This window comes from Saccopteryx leptura, chromosome 4 (assembly GCF_036850995.1).
Source record: "Saccopteryx leptura isolate mSacLep1 chromosome 4, mSacLep1_pri_phased_curated, whole genome shotgun sequence".
Lineage (NCBI taxonomy): Eukaryota > Metazoa > Chordata > Mammalia > Chiroptera > Emballonuridae > Saccopteryx > Saccopteryx leptura.
This window is the reverse complement of record NC_089506.1, coordinates 52,036,435-52,050,842: the sequence shown is the minus strand read 5'-3', so window position 1 is coordinate 52,050,842 and position 14,408 is coordinate 52,036,435. Positions and strand designations below refer to the sequence as shown.

At 38.1% G+C, this 14,408-nt stretch overlaps 1 protein-coding gene across 3 annotated transcripts in view; it reads left to right on the top strand.

The window, feature by feature from the left end:
* HS6ST3 (heparan sulfate 6-O-sulfotransferase 3) overlaps positions 1 to 13,980 on the top strand; it is a 914,631-nt gene extending 900,651 nt beyond the window's left edge. Inside the window, exons 2-3 of one of the 3 annotated variants that reach the window (XR_010751038.1) lie at positions 6,483 to 7,574; positions 13,189 to 13,980. Coding sequence is in view for 1 of the 3 variants with exons in the window: in XM_066380672.1 (XP_066236769.1) it covers positions 6,483 to 7,191 (709 nt within the window). In the remaining 2 variants the exon portion in view is untranslated. Of the gene's footprint in view, positions 1 to 6,482 lie in introns of all 3 variants that reach the window. The other 2 variants (XR_010751037.1, XM_066380672.1) reach the window with 2 other exon arrangements.
* Positions 13,981 to 14,408: the final 428 nt, after the last annotated feature.

Genomic DNA, 14,408 nt, shown 5'->3' with positions numbered 1-14,408 from the left:
ATTGTCAGCCTCTTAAAAATCTTTATTATGATACTTAACAATCACAGCTCCCAATTTTCCATTTGCTTAGAACATCATTTATAAATTCCTTAATTTGTTTTCAAGGTTTAAATAAAAGGCCTTTTCATCACTGTGTCAAAGGGCAGTCTGATTGCTAAGCTCTAACTGCTGCAATTCTCCCTATCAGATACAGTATAGTGCGGATAATACCCTATTGAGATAATGAAGAATGGGCAGCCTGTAATGAGCATATGGCTCTAAAGGGAGTCAAGAAATTAATTCCGTTCTGAGCCTTTGGAAAATGACTCCAGCACACAGTACAGCAGGTTGAGGAGAAACTAAGATTCACTCTTTAGAAATGCAGATATCAGCTTATGTTGAAGATGTACCAGTTGGCTATGCATATACTAGGGTGAAAACCAAAGATCTCTTTTAGATGCCCCCCAAGTCTCACTGAGGTTTTAGACACTGGGCTTTGGCAAAACTTGATTACGTAAGGAAAATTATTTCAAAGTTTGAAGGACAAGAGGAAGGAGGAGAAATTGATTCTTTCCCACACATTTCACACGATCTAGGCTAAGAGAAACCCTTAGCTTGAGCCACTTCTGTTGGTTAAGTTGAATTTCTTGGGAAAATCATCATCATAATTCCTGAAACAGTGGCTAATAAAATTTATATATTTATTCATTCCACAGTCATTAGCACCTTATCCACCACGGTGTTTAAGGTCACGTTTCATATGGACTGGGGAAGAAAGATTAGTAAGGCATAAAGCTTACAAATGTCATATGATTTAACTTATATGTGGAATCTAAAAACCAAAATAAACAAAGAAGCAAACCAGAAACAACTTATAAATACAGAGAACAAAATGATGGCTCCCAATGGAAAGGGGCTTGGGATGACGAGTGGAAAAGATGAAGGGATTAAAAAGTAAAACTTATCAGTTAAAACTGTCAAGAGGATGTAAAGGACAACTTGGGGAATATAGTCAATAATATTGTAATAACTATATACAGTGACAAATAGTTACTAGACTTACCACAGTGATCACACCATAAAACATAAAATTTCTAGCCACTATGGAAAATAGTATGCAAGTTTCTCAAAAAATTAAAAGAGATGACCCAGCAATTTCACTTCTGGGTATTTACCTACGGAAAATGAAAACACCCATCTGAAAACACCCCACGTTCACTGCAGCATTGTTTACAGTAAACAAGATATGGAAGCAACCTAGGTGTCCATTGATGGATGAATGAAGAAGATAAGATACAAGATGTATAATGGAATATTATTTAACAGTAAAAAGGAAAAGTGAATTTTTAAAAATCATCACAGGTTGAGTTTATTCCAGAAATTTATATTCCTTGTTTCACCATTTTGATGAGCACACTAGCTCCGCCTCTCTTCCACTGTAGAATTGAAAGGGAAGGATTAGATAGAGGGGAAGAAAAAAATACCAAAGACAGAAAGTAGTTTAGAGGAAGTTGACAGTGAGAAAAGGGGAGGGAACAATGACAAATGAGTGTATGGTATTTCTTGAATCTGCCAGGGAGCCTTTCTCACCCACCCCCATGTTTCTGGGTTCTTCCCTTCAGACCTCATCATGTTGCTAAATGATTCTTCCAACACAAACACATTTTCTCTTTTAGCAATTCACAGTTATTTTCAGAACCCATGACAATTTGGCCTCAACATCCTGTTCTAGTTTATGCCCTCTTTCCATTCACTCATTGATTAAACAAACGTTTAATGAAAAATGCACAACCTGAACTTCCTGGTCTAAATAGGCCACTCTGCTCTGTACATTCTTAACTATTTTGTGTCTACTCCTTACCCCCATAACTTGTCAATCAGTGCCTTTCCCTAATCCACCACCCTTGTATCTACAACACTTGAGGGCATTTTATTTTATTTTTCATGTTCTTCACATTTTCTAGAGGGGTTCCTCACACGTAACCAACCTCCAAAAAGCATGTGTTAATTAAATGACTTGATAATTAAAGAGCTGAGCAATTAAACGATAAACTGCTTAGTGAAATACAGGTTTTTGAAGCAGTAAGAAAAAAAAAACAAGAAAGTTTAACATTAAAAAAAAACAACCTCATTGCTACTAATTACATGTTGTATGTAATATTTAACGTTTTACCCAAAGTCTAGATTTACTGTCTCTTTCTGAATATCAACCATCACAATCAAATTATGAATGCAGTAGAAGAATATGTATCTTTTCATTCTTTCCACACAGTTTAAACATTGAAAAATACTATCAAATTAGTTTTTAACAGAGAAAGAAAAAAAAAGTCATATTTATTGAAGGCAATATTAACCTTTGTCATTAAAATACATTTATCACATATGATTATTTCTTTTATATAGCTTCATTTATCAAACAATTCCTGTGAACAGGACTTTGTGTGAGGTGCTGTGGGACACAAGGCCTAAGGTCCAGTTATTAAAAAGGAACTTAAAAGGTAGATGTAACCAAGACTTTCACATGTAAGTGAGACAGTACATCCTAGAGGTGAGTTAAAAGTCAGGAAAGATGGATAAGAGGCTGGAGCTGGGCCAGGAAACATAAATGAGATGCAAATGAACAAAGAAAAAGGCAAAGATTGAGGGAAGGCAATAAAGCTCTTGTGCAGATTTAGAGATTTATTTATTTATTTAAGTTTTAACATGATTACTACCTTCAGCAATGCAAGATGCTAAAGTGATTCTAAAGTAGACACGGAAAAGTGTGTATTTTGTCTCTTAGGACTTTAGTAAGCCATGGTGGTCCTTATGATAATTACCAGTTAAAATGATATTTGAAGTAACCAAGGAACCAGTACCCTAATCTTCCTGTGTACAAGGGTATTTGCCATCATTAGCTGGGGTTCACAAGAATGACAATGCTGAAGAGCTGCAATTGTTTTCCAGACATTCTTCCAAGAATTAACCTAAATTCTCAACCAAATAGGTGGAGAATGAGAAACCTGCTGACAGGATGCTGTCACCGACTCAAAATTAACCTGCTTTAGGGATTATTCTGGTCCAGGGAGATTGGCAAAATATCTCCTTAAATTTGTGGTTAGAATTTCTTTGACTTTACCAAAATCATTGGTTGCCTGAGATCTCTTTGAAGATGGTGTCTTGGTCATCTCTGCATCCCCAATGCCTAACCTCCGTTCTAGGCAAATACAGGGAAAAAATACACAGTTAATGTTTGGAGAGCTGACAAATGAATGGATGGATAGATAAATGGGGGAACATAATAGTTTGCTTATTTATATTTTTAAAACCTGGGAGAGTTTTGGTTAACTGCAAGGAAAAATATTGGAACAGATGATGCTCTCTCTAGGTTTAGGAGATTGAGTTCAAAGGAACAGGAGCCTGTGAAGACCTCTGCATTGTGGCCATAACAGGCTCTTCTTGGGAACTGCTTGTCCTTCCTCCTTTTCCTTTGTTTTGCACGATTGTGCTATTGAACAAGTAAGGACTGAAAAAGAAAGTTGCAGATTTCAGTAATCCTGAACACTTAAGTGTTTTCCTTAGAAACTGAATGAAGTTATGGGAGCAGAAGAAAATGAGTTTTCATTGTTTTGAGGTGCAAAGGAGATTCATAGTACTGGGGCAAAGCTTGTGCACAGTGAAGGCTGGGTGGGTGGCCTGGAGGTAGACATTACTTCATCAATGCATCAGGAAGTAGAGAAACAAATGAAAGTAGAAAAAAATTGAAATGAGAAACCTGATTTAATGAATCAGATTTTGTGGGATGTTTTTCTCCAATAGCTTATTGTTCTTCAACCCTATTGTTTTATTTTTACTATTGTTCTACCTTTCCATTTCGACTGTTCTGCAGAACTGAAACAAACAAAAACACACATGAGAATATGTCTGATAAAACAAAACTCAAATGCTATTATAGCCATTCCATTCCAGATCCATGAGACAGAACAACTTTGAACTTCATCAATATAATGAATGTTTCACTTATACATTTTTATGTCCTGGTGATAGAGTCCATTTTAGTAACAAATGGGTCTCTTACTTATTTGGTTAGTAGAACATGTAGACATTTGGGACTTAATTTTACTCATGTAAATATGGCCCTACCCTCCGGTTAGTCATTGTTCAATACAATGTTAAACTGTATAAAGTTAAATTTGAAACCAAGATGATTTTCCATTTATGTCAGTTTCAGTTAGTTTTGAAGCTATGATTGATTTCCAATGAAATGAAGAATGAGGCATAAGGTACTCTATGGCCAATTTTCCCAAGTGAGATAAAAGCCTCTAAGATTCCAGGATAAGGTTCCAGTTAAACCTTTATGTTTTGTTAAACAAATATATTATCCTTTGTTTTTTTTTAAAAAAAGAAATTTATGTGTCATGAACTATTATAATTCCCAGCCCTAAAATCTTCCTGCTCATATAATTACTTTAAAAATCTGAATTGTTTCCAAATTTGAGATACATATTATAAATGAGGTTGAGATTTATCAATTGATAGCCATCATTTTTTTATTTAAATAATTCTTTGTGTGTTTCCCGTTTTGCCCAGTTAGCAGCATAATAATAAATTTTCTGTGTGTGACCTTATTTTACTCAATGCAAAGGTCTCTCTGATTTAAATTCTTCAGTTTGGCATCCTTAACCTCTGCTTGAGTTACTTTATCATCATTATTATGTTTCTATATTTACTATGAAATTGTTTTACAAATTAAAACAGTCTCTGCTTGTTGAATTAGAAAGTGAACAAGTCCCAACATAGGACCAAAGCAGGATTAATAATGACATGTCATAATATTCAACCATAGTAATATCTCTGAGCAATAACTTTATTGTCAACGTTTTTCTGTGGAGCCTAGAAGCTGTGTCAGTCACTTTCTGCTTCCCTACTGACCTTTTGGGAAATTTTCTTCCACTGATGGAATTGTCATTCTGTCACAGGAAAAGACAACAGAGTAATGTAAAATAGTAACTGGCAAAAACAAGGGCACAGGCTGGCCTATCGGGGGCAACTTCAATAAATTCCTTCTCCTGATCTAAAAGAAAATGTGTGTTACTTAAGATTTTGAAGTTTCTTTAGCACATTTCAAAAGTGTTTGGCTAGACATTCAAAATAAGCAAATACAGTACATGTAGTATAAAATATCTAGTTTTTAAATATTATAATTCATCAATTATTTTTTAAAAAGCATTAAAAACATTGTATTCTAAATTCTTTATTTATGTCATTGTTTTTACTAGGTATGCATTAAAAAAAAAAAAGACAGAATAGGTTAGGTTGGCCAAGGGAAGCCTGGTGTTTTTTTTTTCGGAATGTTTCAGGACATTTTGTCTGCCCAGGAAATAACTCTGAGTGTTACTCCTAGTGACAAAATGGTATGATGGGGAGTCCATTCCATTGGTAGCTGCTCAACTGATGAGAAATATTTTCCTCACTTCAAATGCATGTTTGTTATCCTTTAGTGCCTACTGTTGTGTTTTTCTCTGTTGACTTTTCCAATTCTCTTTTCGCCCTTTGAAGCCAGGGGTATCCTGATCTTTAGCTGATGATCCTGGAGCTAATCATTTATAAAATGAATTTCTTTCCAAAATTCCATTAGATAAGACAAGACCTATAGTTATAGTCACCATAGCACCTGATGATTAATAGCATTTTTGTTTTTAAAGTATCAGTCTGGTGCACAAGAAAGCACAGGGGCTTTGAAATCAAATAGACCTAGATTCTATTGCAGTTCAAGAATTAACTTACTCTAGGATCTTGGGCTTTTCACCTTTTTCAGCCCTGTAGTCTCAGTATTATTTTTAAAAATAAATCTCATTTTTCAAAGCCGTTTTGAGGATTCTCTGTGCCAGCATCCATAAAGTACCTAACACAGTTCTTAACATGTAATAGTTGCTCAGTAATATTAGTCTTCACACACCATCCTTCCCCAACCCCACCTCCCTTGTTATCCAGAATAGCAGCGTAAACAGAGAAAATAGAAGACCTGGCTTCCAGCTTTGCCCTTTCTAGTCCCACGATCTTGGACAAATCACTTTACTTCATACATGTTTCCCTATCAGAAAGTTTCATGTCTATTACAAACATTTGTTATAAGAATCAAAAAAAAAATTGGATTGGTAATAACTTTCAAGTACTGTGATGTGTCCTCTTAACGTAAGGTATTGTAATTACCAGTAATAATTAATCAGTGAATATTGCTGAATGAATGAATGATCTAGCCCCCCACTCATACTTCCCCATACTGGAGCAGGGAGGAAAAGCCCAGCAAACTTAATATTGAAAACTGATTCACACGTGTTTGTAGCAATATGCACATATGGGAACATTTAATTTGACTGATCAGTGCAAATCCAGGCAAACACTCTTACATGAACATTTGGCAGAAGAGCCATTGACTCAGTGCTGAGAAAAGCACTACAAAGGTTCAAGATCCCAGAGTTATAACTGTCAATGACTGACACTCTTCCTTTAATTTCTTCCAGGAATTTCTATTACATCACAATGTTGCGTGATCCAGTGTCCCGTTACCTCAGCGAGTGGAAACATGTCCAGAGAGGGGCCACATGGAAAACCTCCCTCCACATGTGTGATGGGAGAAGCCCCACCCCTGATGAGCTGCCTACCTGCTACCCTGGGGATGACTGGTCTGGGGTTAGCTTGCAGGAGTTCATGGACTGCACCTACAACCTGGCTAACAACCGCCAGGTGCGCATGCTGGCTGACCTCAGCCTGGTAGGCTGCTACAACTTGACTTTCATGAATGAGAGTGAAAGAAACACCATCCTATTGCAGAGTGCAAAAAACAACTTGAAGAACATGGCCTTCTTTGGGCTCACAGAGTTCCAAAGGAAGACACAGTTTCTCTTTGAGAGGACATTCAACCTCAAGTTCATCTCTCCCTTCACACAGTTCAACATCACGCGGGCTTCCAATGTGGAGATCAATGAGGATTCTCGCCAACGCATTGAGGAGCTCAACTTCCTGGACATGCAGCTTTATGAGTATGCAAAAGATCTCTTCCAACAGCGCTACCACCGCACCAAGCAGCTGGAGCACCAGAGGGACCGGCAAAAAAGGAGGGAGGAACGGAGGCAGCAGCGGGGGTACAGGGGCCACCGGTGGCCCAAAGAGGATGGGATCACAGAGGGGGCAGTCACTGAGGACTACAACAGCCAGGTGGTGAGGTGGTGACCCCATGCTCTCTTTTCCCTCAAGAACGGGAGAATGAGAAGGCACACAGACCTTGTGGCATTATCTTGGAAACTGGTGGGCCATTCTGAGGACATATGGCAGTATGTGGCTTGGACACCAGCTTCCTTTTTGTCTTCATCTTTATCCAGCTGGAAATGATCGGTCTTGTTCTTTTCTTCCAGACATTTTCCAATCTGTGACATTAATTAGGGTAGGAATGCATCCAGTATATACCACTTTAGAAAGTCAAGGACAGAAGCATCAAAAAGGAAACAGTCCTTGCGATCTCCTTCACCGCAGCATAGCTTATAGATTGGGCGACTGGAACCCACAGAGGCAGACATGAAAAGCCAACCTATGGCTTGGATGTTCTGCTGAAACTGGTCTGTTTCATTCTCTCTCTGTAATGGAAATATTGGTCTGATGAAAGACAGAGAAAAAGAAGTCCCTTTCTGTCCTTTGATGAGGTTTTAGGCCAACCTTCACTTTGCTGTTGGCTGTCATCTTTGAACTCTATTTGAATATGGTTTAAATTAGAAGAAGACTAGTGTGTTCTGTTGCAGTCTTTTTAACACAAGATTATCCTACTTGTGACCATCACTAGGCATTCACATCCTACAAAGCGCTACATTCTAGACCTGAGCCACGTTTCTTTCCCCACTTTTAGGGAACTGCAGTTGGATTCAGGACGGGGTGCCTGTAGCACCTGAGAAGTGAATGTTGGTAGGGGCATTAAGAGAAAATGAGCTTATTAACTAATGCCCAAGGAGATCACATTTTACCAAGTTTTATTTTCGATGTAAGGAATGAAGAATAAGGGGGGGAAAACAGGAGGATAAATATATGTCTACCATTTCTAAACTGGCTACAGAACTTAATTTTTTTAAAGAATATCTCAGAGGTTTACCTATTCAGGACAGTCATCTTCTTTGATATGGGATAGCCAGGTTTGAAATTCCGCTATCACACAGGGAAAGACATTTAAAAAGAATCTGGCCTGAAGAACGGGAGCTTAGCTGGCAGGTATATAAAATATATAGGTCCCTAAATAAATAATAATTCTGATTTAGGCCAGCAGACATGGAACACAATGGGACAGTTATCCCAGGAGTTTAAAAAGACTCTACCTCCCAAAACCTTAGCTATGTCCAGCCTGATGACCTTCTCCTCTCCACTTGGTCTTTACCTGCTGTTAGGCAGTGGCTACAGCTGGTGCATCCGGCTAAAGTATGTATATAAAACTGAACTAAAAAAATGCACTGCATTGCCAAGTGTTTCTTATTTTCACCTTTTCTTAGTCACAACTATGGTAGCACAATGTTTTTTAATAATAAGGGGAGATGTGTGGGAGAGGAAATAGCGCTTGCCTAGCATTCAGTAAGAGGATCACAGTGAGTAAAAAGTTTCACAACAGATTGATCTGATCAATTCCCTTAAGGAGCTAAAGGCAAAATGAAGTGAAACTCCTAAATCAGAATGAAAAGCCTATTTCATTGATATCCAACATGTTTGATGTTTAAGCCAGCTTTGTATAAGCCACATCTAGGCCTCCAGAATACTCTCTCTGGGGTTGAGAGTCAATCAACCCACAGGCATTCATGGAGCGCTCGCCTGCACAGAGGGGAGCCTGGAGCCTCCATCAAAGAGAGATCTAGAGAAATTGCTTAGATAATTCAGTCACTACCCTTGGCTTCATCTATCATGTGAGGGAAGGCATTATTGGGCACATCCTTTTTGCCAGGAACTGTAGGAGGCCCTTTTTATACTTTAAATCTATTCACAACCAGGTATATATTGTTAGTCCCAACTTCATAGATGAGTGAAGTGAAACCCATTGACAATAAGTAGCTTTCTCATGAACTGTCTGCTAGGTCTGGCTGACTGCAAAGTGTAAGCTCTTTTTACTCCACCATGTTTTCCATATGGGATAAAAGCTTCCTGCCAATCATGCAAGAATCCAGCTGTTATTGCCTAGAAGCGTATGTCTCTATCCCATATGAGCGGTACTGTGACAACACCAAGTTGGCAGTGACCCAGAGCCATTCAGCCTTGGATGAGTCCAGCCTCTCCACATCACCGACCCATCAATGAGCTGAGAGATTAGTGACTTTTCAAACAGTTATACTTTTTGAGTCACACGTGAGGGTGAGTTAAAGGAGCCAAGTAAATATTGCTTGTTATTTGGTGGAGATAAGGCTCAAAGAATATTAATGTTTTTCTTCTCCAATGATTTGTTCTTATGGTAGGGAGGGAGGGAAGGAAGGATTGCAGCTGGGATTAATGAGAAGTTCTCTATGTCTGTCTTCGCTGTTCGATATTAGTATCTAATGCAGTGGTGGGATTCAGTCGGTTTGCACTAGTTTGGCAGAACCGGTACCTATTTTTTTGTTGAGTTTGGCAAACCAGTTCTTAAAATGGCACTTGTAATCAGGATTCTCTCTAAGGTGGGTGCCTGGGCAGCCTACTAATGTGGAAATCACAAATTTACATTCTTTACTCTTTTTTAACATTCATCTGTGCAACAGCGTATTCTAAGTGCCCATAGTGATGGTCATTCCATCCACAGGTGAAAAAACATGCAAGGGAGGATGCCAATCACGAAGCTATATGGAAATATCTTAAATAACTGTTTTATTGTTTTATGTCAGTCATTATTTAATATTTTTTCATTAATATTTTAAAACTCTTTCTTATAATCTAGTTTTGTATGCCTCTTTTGTTGTTCTTATTTAAGTATTAAATGCATGAAAAATAAACTACCTTTTGGTATTTCAATATTTAAAATGGTCATTAGGACAGAGAACTGATTATTAAATTATTTGAATCCCACCACTGATCTAACATTCTGCCTAGGATGGCAGGGCTGCAAATGACCCTTCTGCCTGCCATTGTGACACACACACATGCACCACAATAATAATCCAGTATTTTGTCATTTGGAAAATCCAAACAAGTTAGAAAACATTCAGATTGTTTCTTTTAAACTCACTTTAAATTTTTGGTAGGGAATTTGTTCATAACTGAGAGTTGGAGGCAGCCTCTGCTAGCTCCACAGTATTCCTGAAACACCCGGGATTTCTATCAAAAGACTTTTTTGGCCTCACTGCTGAAGGCATGATATATGGTGCTCAACTGGAGACCAGAGATCAGAATGTTCAGAGGAGAACCCATCTCTTTGTGTTGGCCCGAGGCCAGTGCTGAGCAAATTAAAAAGACTGACAAGGGCTTTCTCTCTCATATCATTTCATTCTAAAGCAGCACACTTGTTACATCCCTGGGGTCCTGTATTGATAGAAACGAAGAGGGAAGAATGCAGTCTGTTTGCTGAAAATTGACTGCACACCTACATGTTGAGTGAAGCTCAGGGAAGTGATGCCAACAGAAGGCATCTGGGCCTGAGGGTCCATGGGAAGTCATCAGACTTAAGATCCCAAACAAATTTCAGATACATTTGTGTTAAAAGCTCAAAGAGAGAGAGAGAGAGAGAGAGAGGGAGAGAGAGAGGGAGAGAGAGAGGGAGAGGGAAGGAGAGTGAGAGTTCTCCAGGGAGTTCCACATCTGATTCACTTTTACGGCTCCCAGGAAGACATTCCTCTCCTTCTTTTGGCAATGGCAGCCACAGGAATCACATTAGGATGAGGTGTCTGTGTGTGTATGTTTAAATTATTATTATTATTATTATTATTATTATTATTGACTAAGATTCATACTATCTATTCTGCCTCCTCATTTATTGGCAACCTCCTTGGTAACTGGAGAAACCTGCCATAAGAATTATTTGGATTCCCTTTTAAATAATTAATAACACTAGCAGTTAGTTTTAGGAAACAGTTAACGGTATCGTTGTGCTACTAAAAATTACAAAAATACGTTTTTTTATCATCTGAAAGAGGTAACTATCATACGTAGTTCAATCAAAGTTTGAAATATGATGATTTGTGCAAAAGTCTGTTAAGAGATAGTATGAATATGGTAAAGAAGGTCTACCAGACAGACCTTGTAAAGAGGGGAGCATAGATCATAAAAAAATAAATGAAAGTCTATTGGATAGAATTCCCATTTGGCTGATTTAACAAAGAAACTCAAAATGACAGTGACTTCAATAAGATGGAAGAGTTGCTCTTTCACTTAAAAGACAAGCCAGTTGGACAACTCCGGTGGGTGACGTTGCCAGAAGCCCAGCCCCTCTCTTGCTGCTCTTTCCTCCTGTCAGCTTTCCTCTCATGTCCCAAGATGACTGACGCAGCTCCTGCCATCTCGTTTACATCTAAGACAGCAGAGAGAAAATGGAGGGAAGTTGCACATACCACTTTTAGTCCCATCTTATGGGCTAGCACTCAGCCATTAGTGACACTTAGCAGCAAAGAAAGTCAGGGAACGTCTTCATTATTGGTTGCCATGTGCCTTGATAATATGAAGGTCCCTTTATTAAAGAAACAATGTAAATATTAATACTGATGAAAACTATTACTCTCTGACACAAAAGGGAATTAAAAAATATTTCAAGTGCTTTTCAATGTCATCTCCGTTGTCCTGTGTTTTACAATGGGTAAAATTAAAATTCATAACTTAGTATAGTATTTAATGCTTTCAAGAACATTTTTACATTTAGTATGTCATTGGTCTTCACTACATCTTTATATGTCAAATAGGGCCTCTATTCATTATTCATTGGATACTTTGGCATGAAAATTTAGAGATGTTGAAAAATTTCCCAAAGATTCTAGTTCACTAATAAGGTTGCTTACAACCTGTTTTTTTACTTCATAGCCTTTCCTATTTCTTTATGCTGCTTAGCATCAGTATTGAGGATTAGAATTGAAAAATATGAGTCTAAATCTTTATTAATTTATATCTTTCCTTATCTTTTCACGGAACTGCAGTGACTTGGGAAATGCCACAAGGAGACCGGTAGAATTGACCCTGCTTTCAGTGAGGTAGCCTGTTATTAGGAGTGAAATGGCCAAAAGATCGGCAGTGTTGCAGAGGTGATCCAGAAGCACAGCACTCAAGCACTTCCTACTGGATACTGACTCCATCCAATCCAAGAATAGTCAGTGGTAGCCTGAATAGTGAAGCTTAAGGGATGATCAATGGAAACCCTGCTCTAAAATTTTCCTTCCTCTCCACTACTTCCCCAGGTTCCTAAAATTTCATCAGCAACTTAGTTCTTTGGTTTTTAAAGGGTTTGGGGAGGGGGGATTTTTTTTGTTTGTTTTATTTTGGTGTTAAACCATTTCTTTTGCACATTTACTAGAGAGAGGAAATGCTTAACGCTGTCATAAGGTAACGCCTTCACACCTCTGTTTCTCTGATTTCTTTCTAACCTCTAGCTGAGAAGATCCTACAAAATAGGATCATATAGAGGTGAGGGTTAGAGAGAGTGGGGATAATTATAGAAAATGAAAAAAAAAAAGTAGAAGTCCTAAAAAGAAGCAGATCTTGCAAAAGTGGAAAGATGAAGAATTAAATATGTGCCAGAAAATAGAAAATGACTAATAATATACAGCTCTCCTCAAGAACAAGGGCAGGCTGGAGAGTGTAATTCTTTTGGTCACTTAAAAGAGTAGAAAAAGGCATGAGACTCATGAGACAGGGTAAGAGCATGAAGATAGTTTTAGGACTGAAATAACGGCTGAATGAGTAGGGAAGTTGGCTCAAAAGAAAGCTGGGTTAAACTTAAGCAAAAATACCCTGACTGGCTAACAGCTATGTCTCCAAGGTTTTTCCTTTCCTTTAATTATTGTACCTTTATCCGAAAGTCTCCAGGCTGGATGAGTCTGATGACTACTCAGTGATGTTATTCCTGGGCAGTATGCAAAGTTCTTTCTCCGAGGCACTTTTAGCTTTTCTTCTTACTCCCTCTCTTCACCTCTACTGGATATAAGCCTGCTCTTCTCTCACTGCATCCACCTGGACACATATGAACTGATTCCCAGAAACTTTAAATCAGCCCTTTTAGGCAAGTGATGGTTCTGAAACCTGTATGTTTTGTAGGCTAGTGGGTGAAATGCACATGGACCCATCTTCATGACACATTGATAGAGCCAATGGACCTTGCAGGGGTGCTGAGATTTCCAGAAGACTGGCCTTGCTATGAATACCAGCAACATCTGCAAAAACAAACACCCCTGGATTTCCGGGCAAGGACTTGAGGCAACCTAACTGAACTCCAGATCTGAGGACACAAATAAATGCACAGATGTTTCTTGAGCTTGTGTTCTAAGTTGTCTATGGAAAAGATGACAGCTGTCATCCTTTGACACTTTAGTGGAATCTCTGTGAGTTCCATGTTCTGCTGCACTGTGGTAACTCATCAAAGGGCCAGATGTCACTGCTGAAAAAATCTCAGTTCTCACCAGGGAAAAACTATGTTCTGAAAAAGCAGTTTGTGTGATTTATTCATTGTCACATTTGTCTCCCACCAACTTGTCGTTATTTTTCTAAATCATGTGATCAACTTTTCTTTCCTTCCAGTGTTTGTTATTTCCCCCGGAAGTACTTTCTGGATTTTGCCTGCATTATTTTTCATTTAATGTGTCAAAGATGAAAAATGTTGGAAAGAAAAATCTGGACTTTTATCTGGTGCCCCATTTTAGATGAAAGATAGTTATACAGTAGATAGTAAATTATTTCTCCTAAGAAATATTTCCTTTTGTTTCTGTGCAACAATATGTATGAACTCGGGTACTAGGAGATTGTGTTGTGGCATTATCAATCTTTATTGCTATTTAAAAATGATAGTTTATAGAACTGAGGATTTCCATTGATGTGAAGCACAATTTACTGAATAAGTTAACATATTAAACTGTTGTGATGTTGAAGAACAATTGTTTTTCCCCTCTGATTTTGTTAGACACTTTTGCAAAATGAGAAAAGTTGGTTAAACACTTTAAGGGATTTATAGAAACTGAATCCACAGGATCAGCTTTGTAAAACTCAAAAAATCCATGCTTTGGATACTAATGTGGTTATTGGATATGAAGCTTTAAAATCATAAAAGACAAAGCAAATATAGATTGAAATTACTTAAAATCTTTGAGGCCAGGGAGGATTTCACAGGCTCTCATGCACATAAACTTCTAAAGCCATGGTTCTCGGGAACCCTCCCCACTCACTGCACACGCTAGCACATTGAAGTTTACAGTGCAATGTGGGAAAGCAACCTGAAGATCGGGGAGGGAGGAAAAGATGTGAGAAAGAATGAGGGGAAAGGA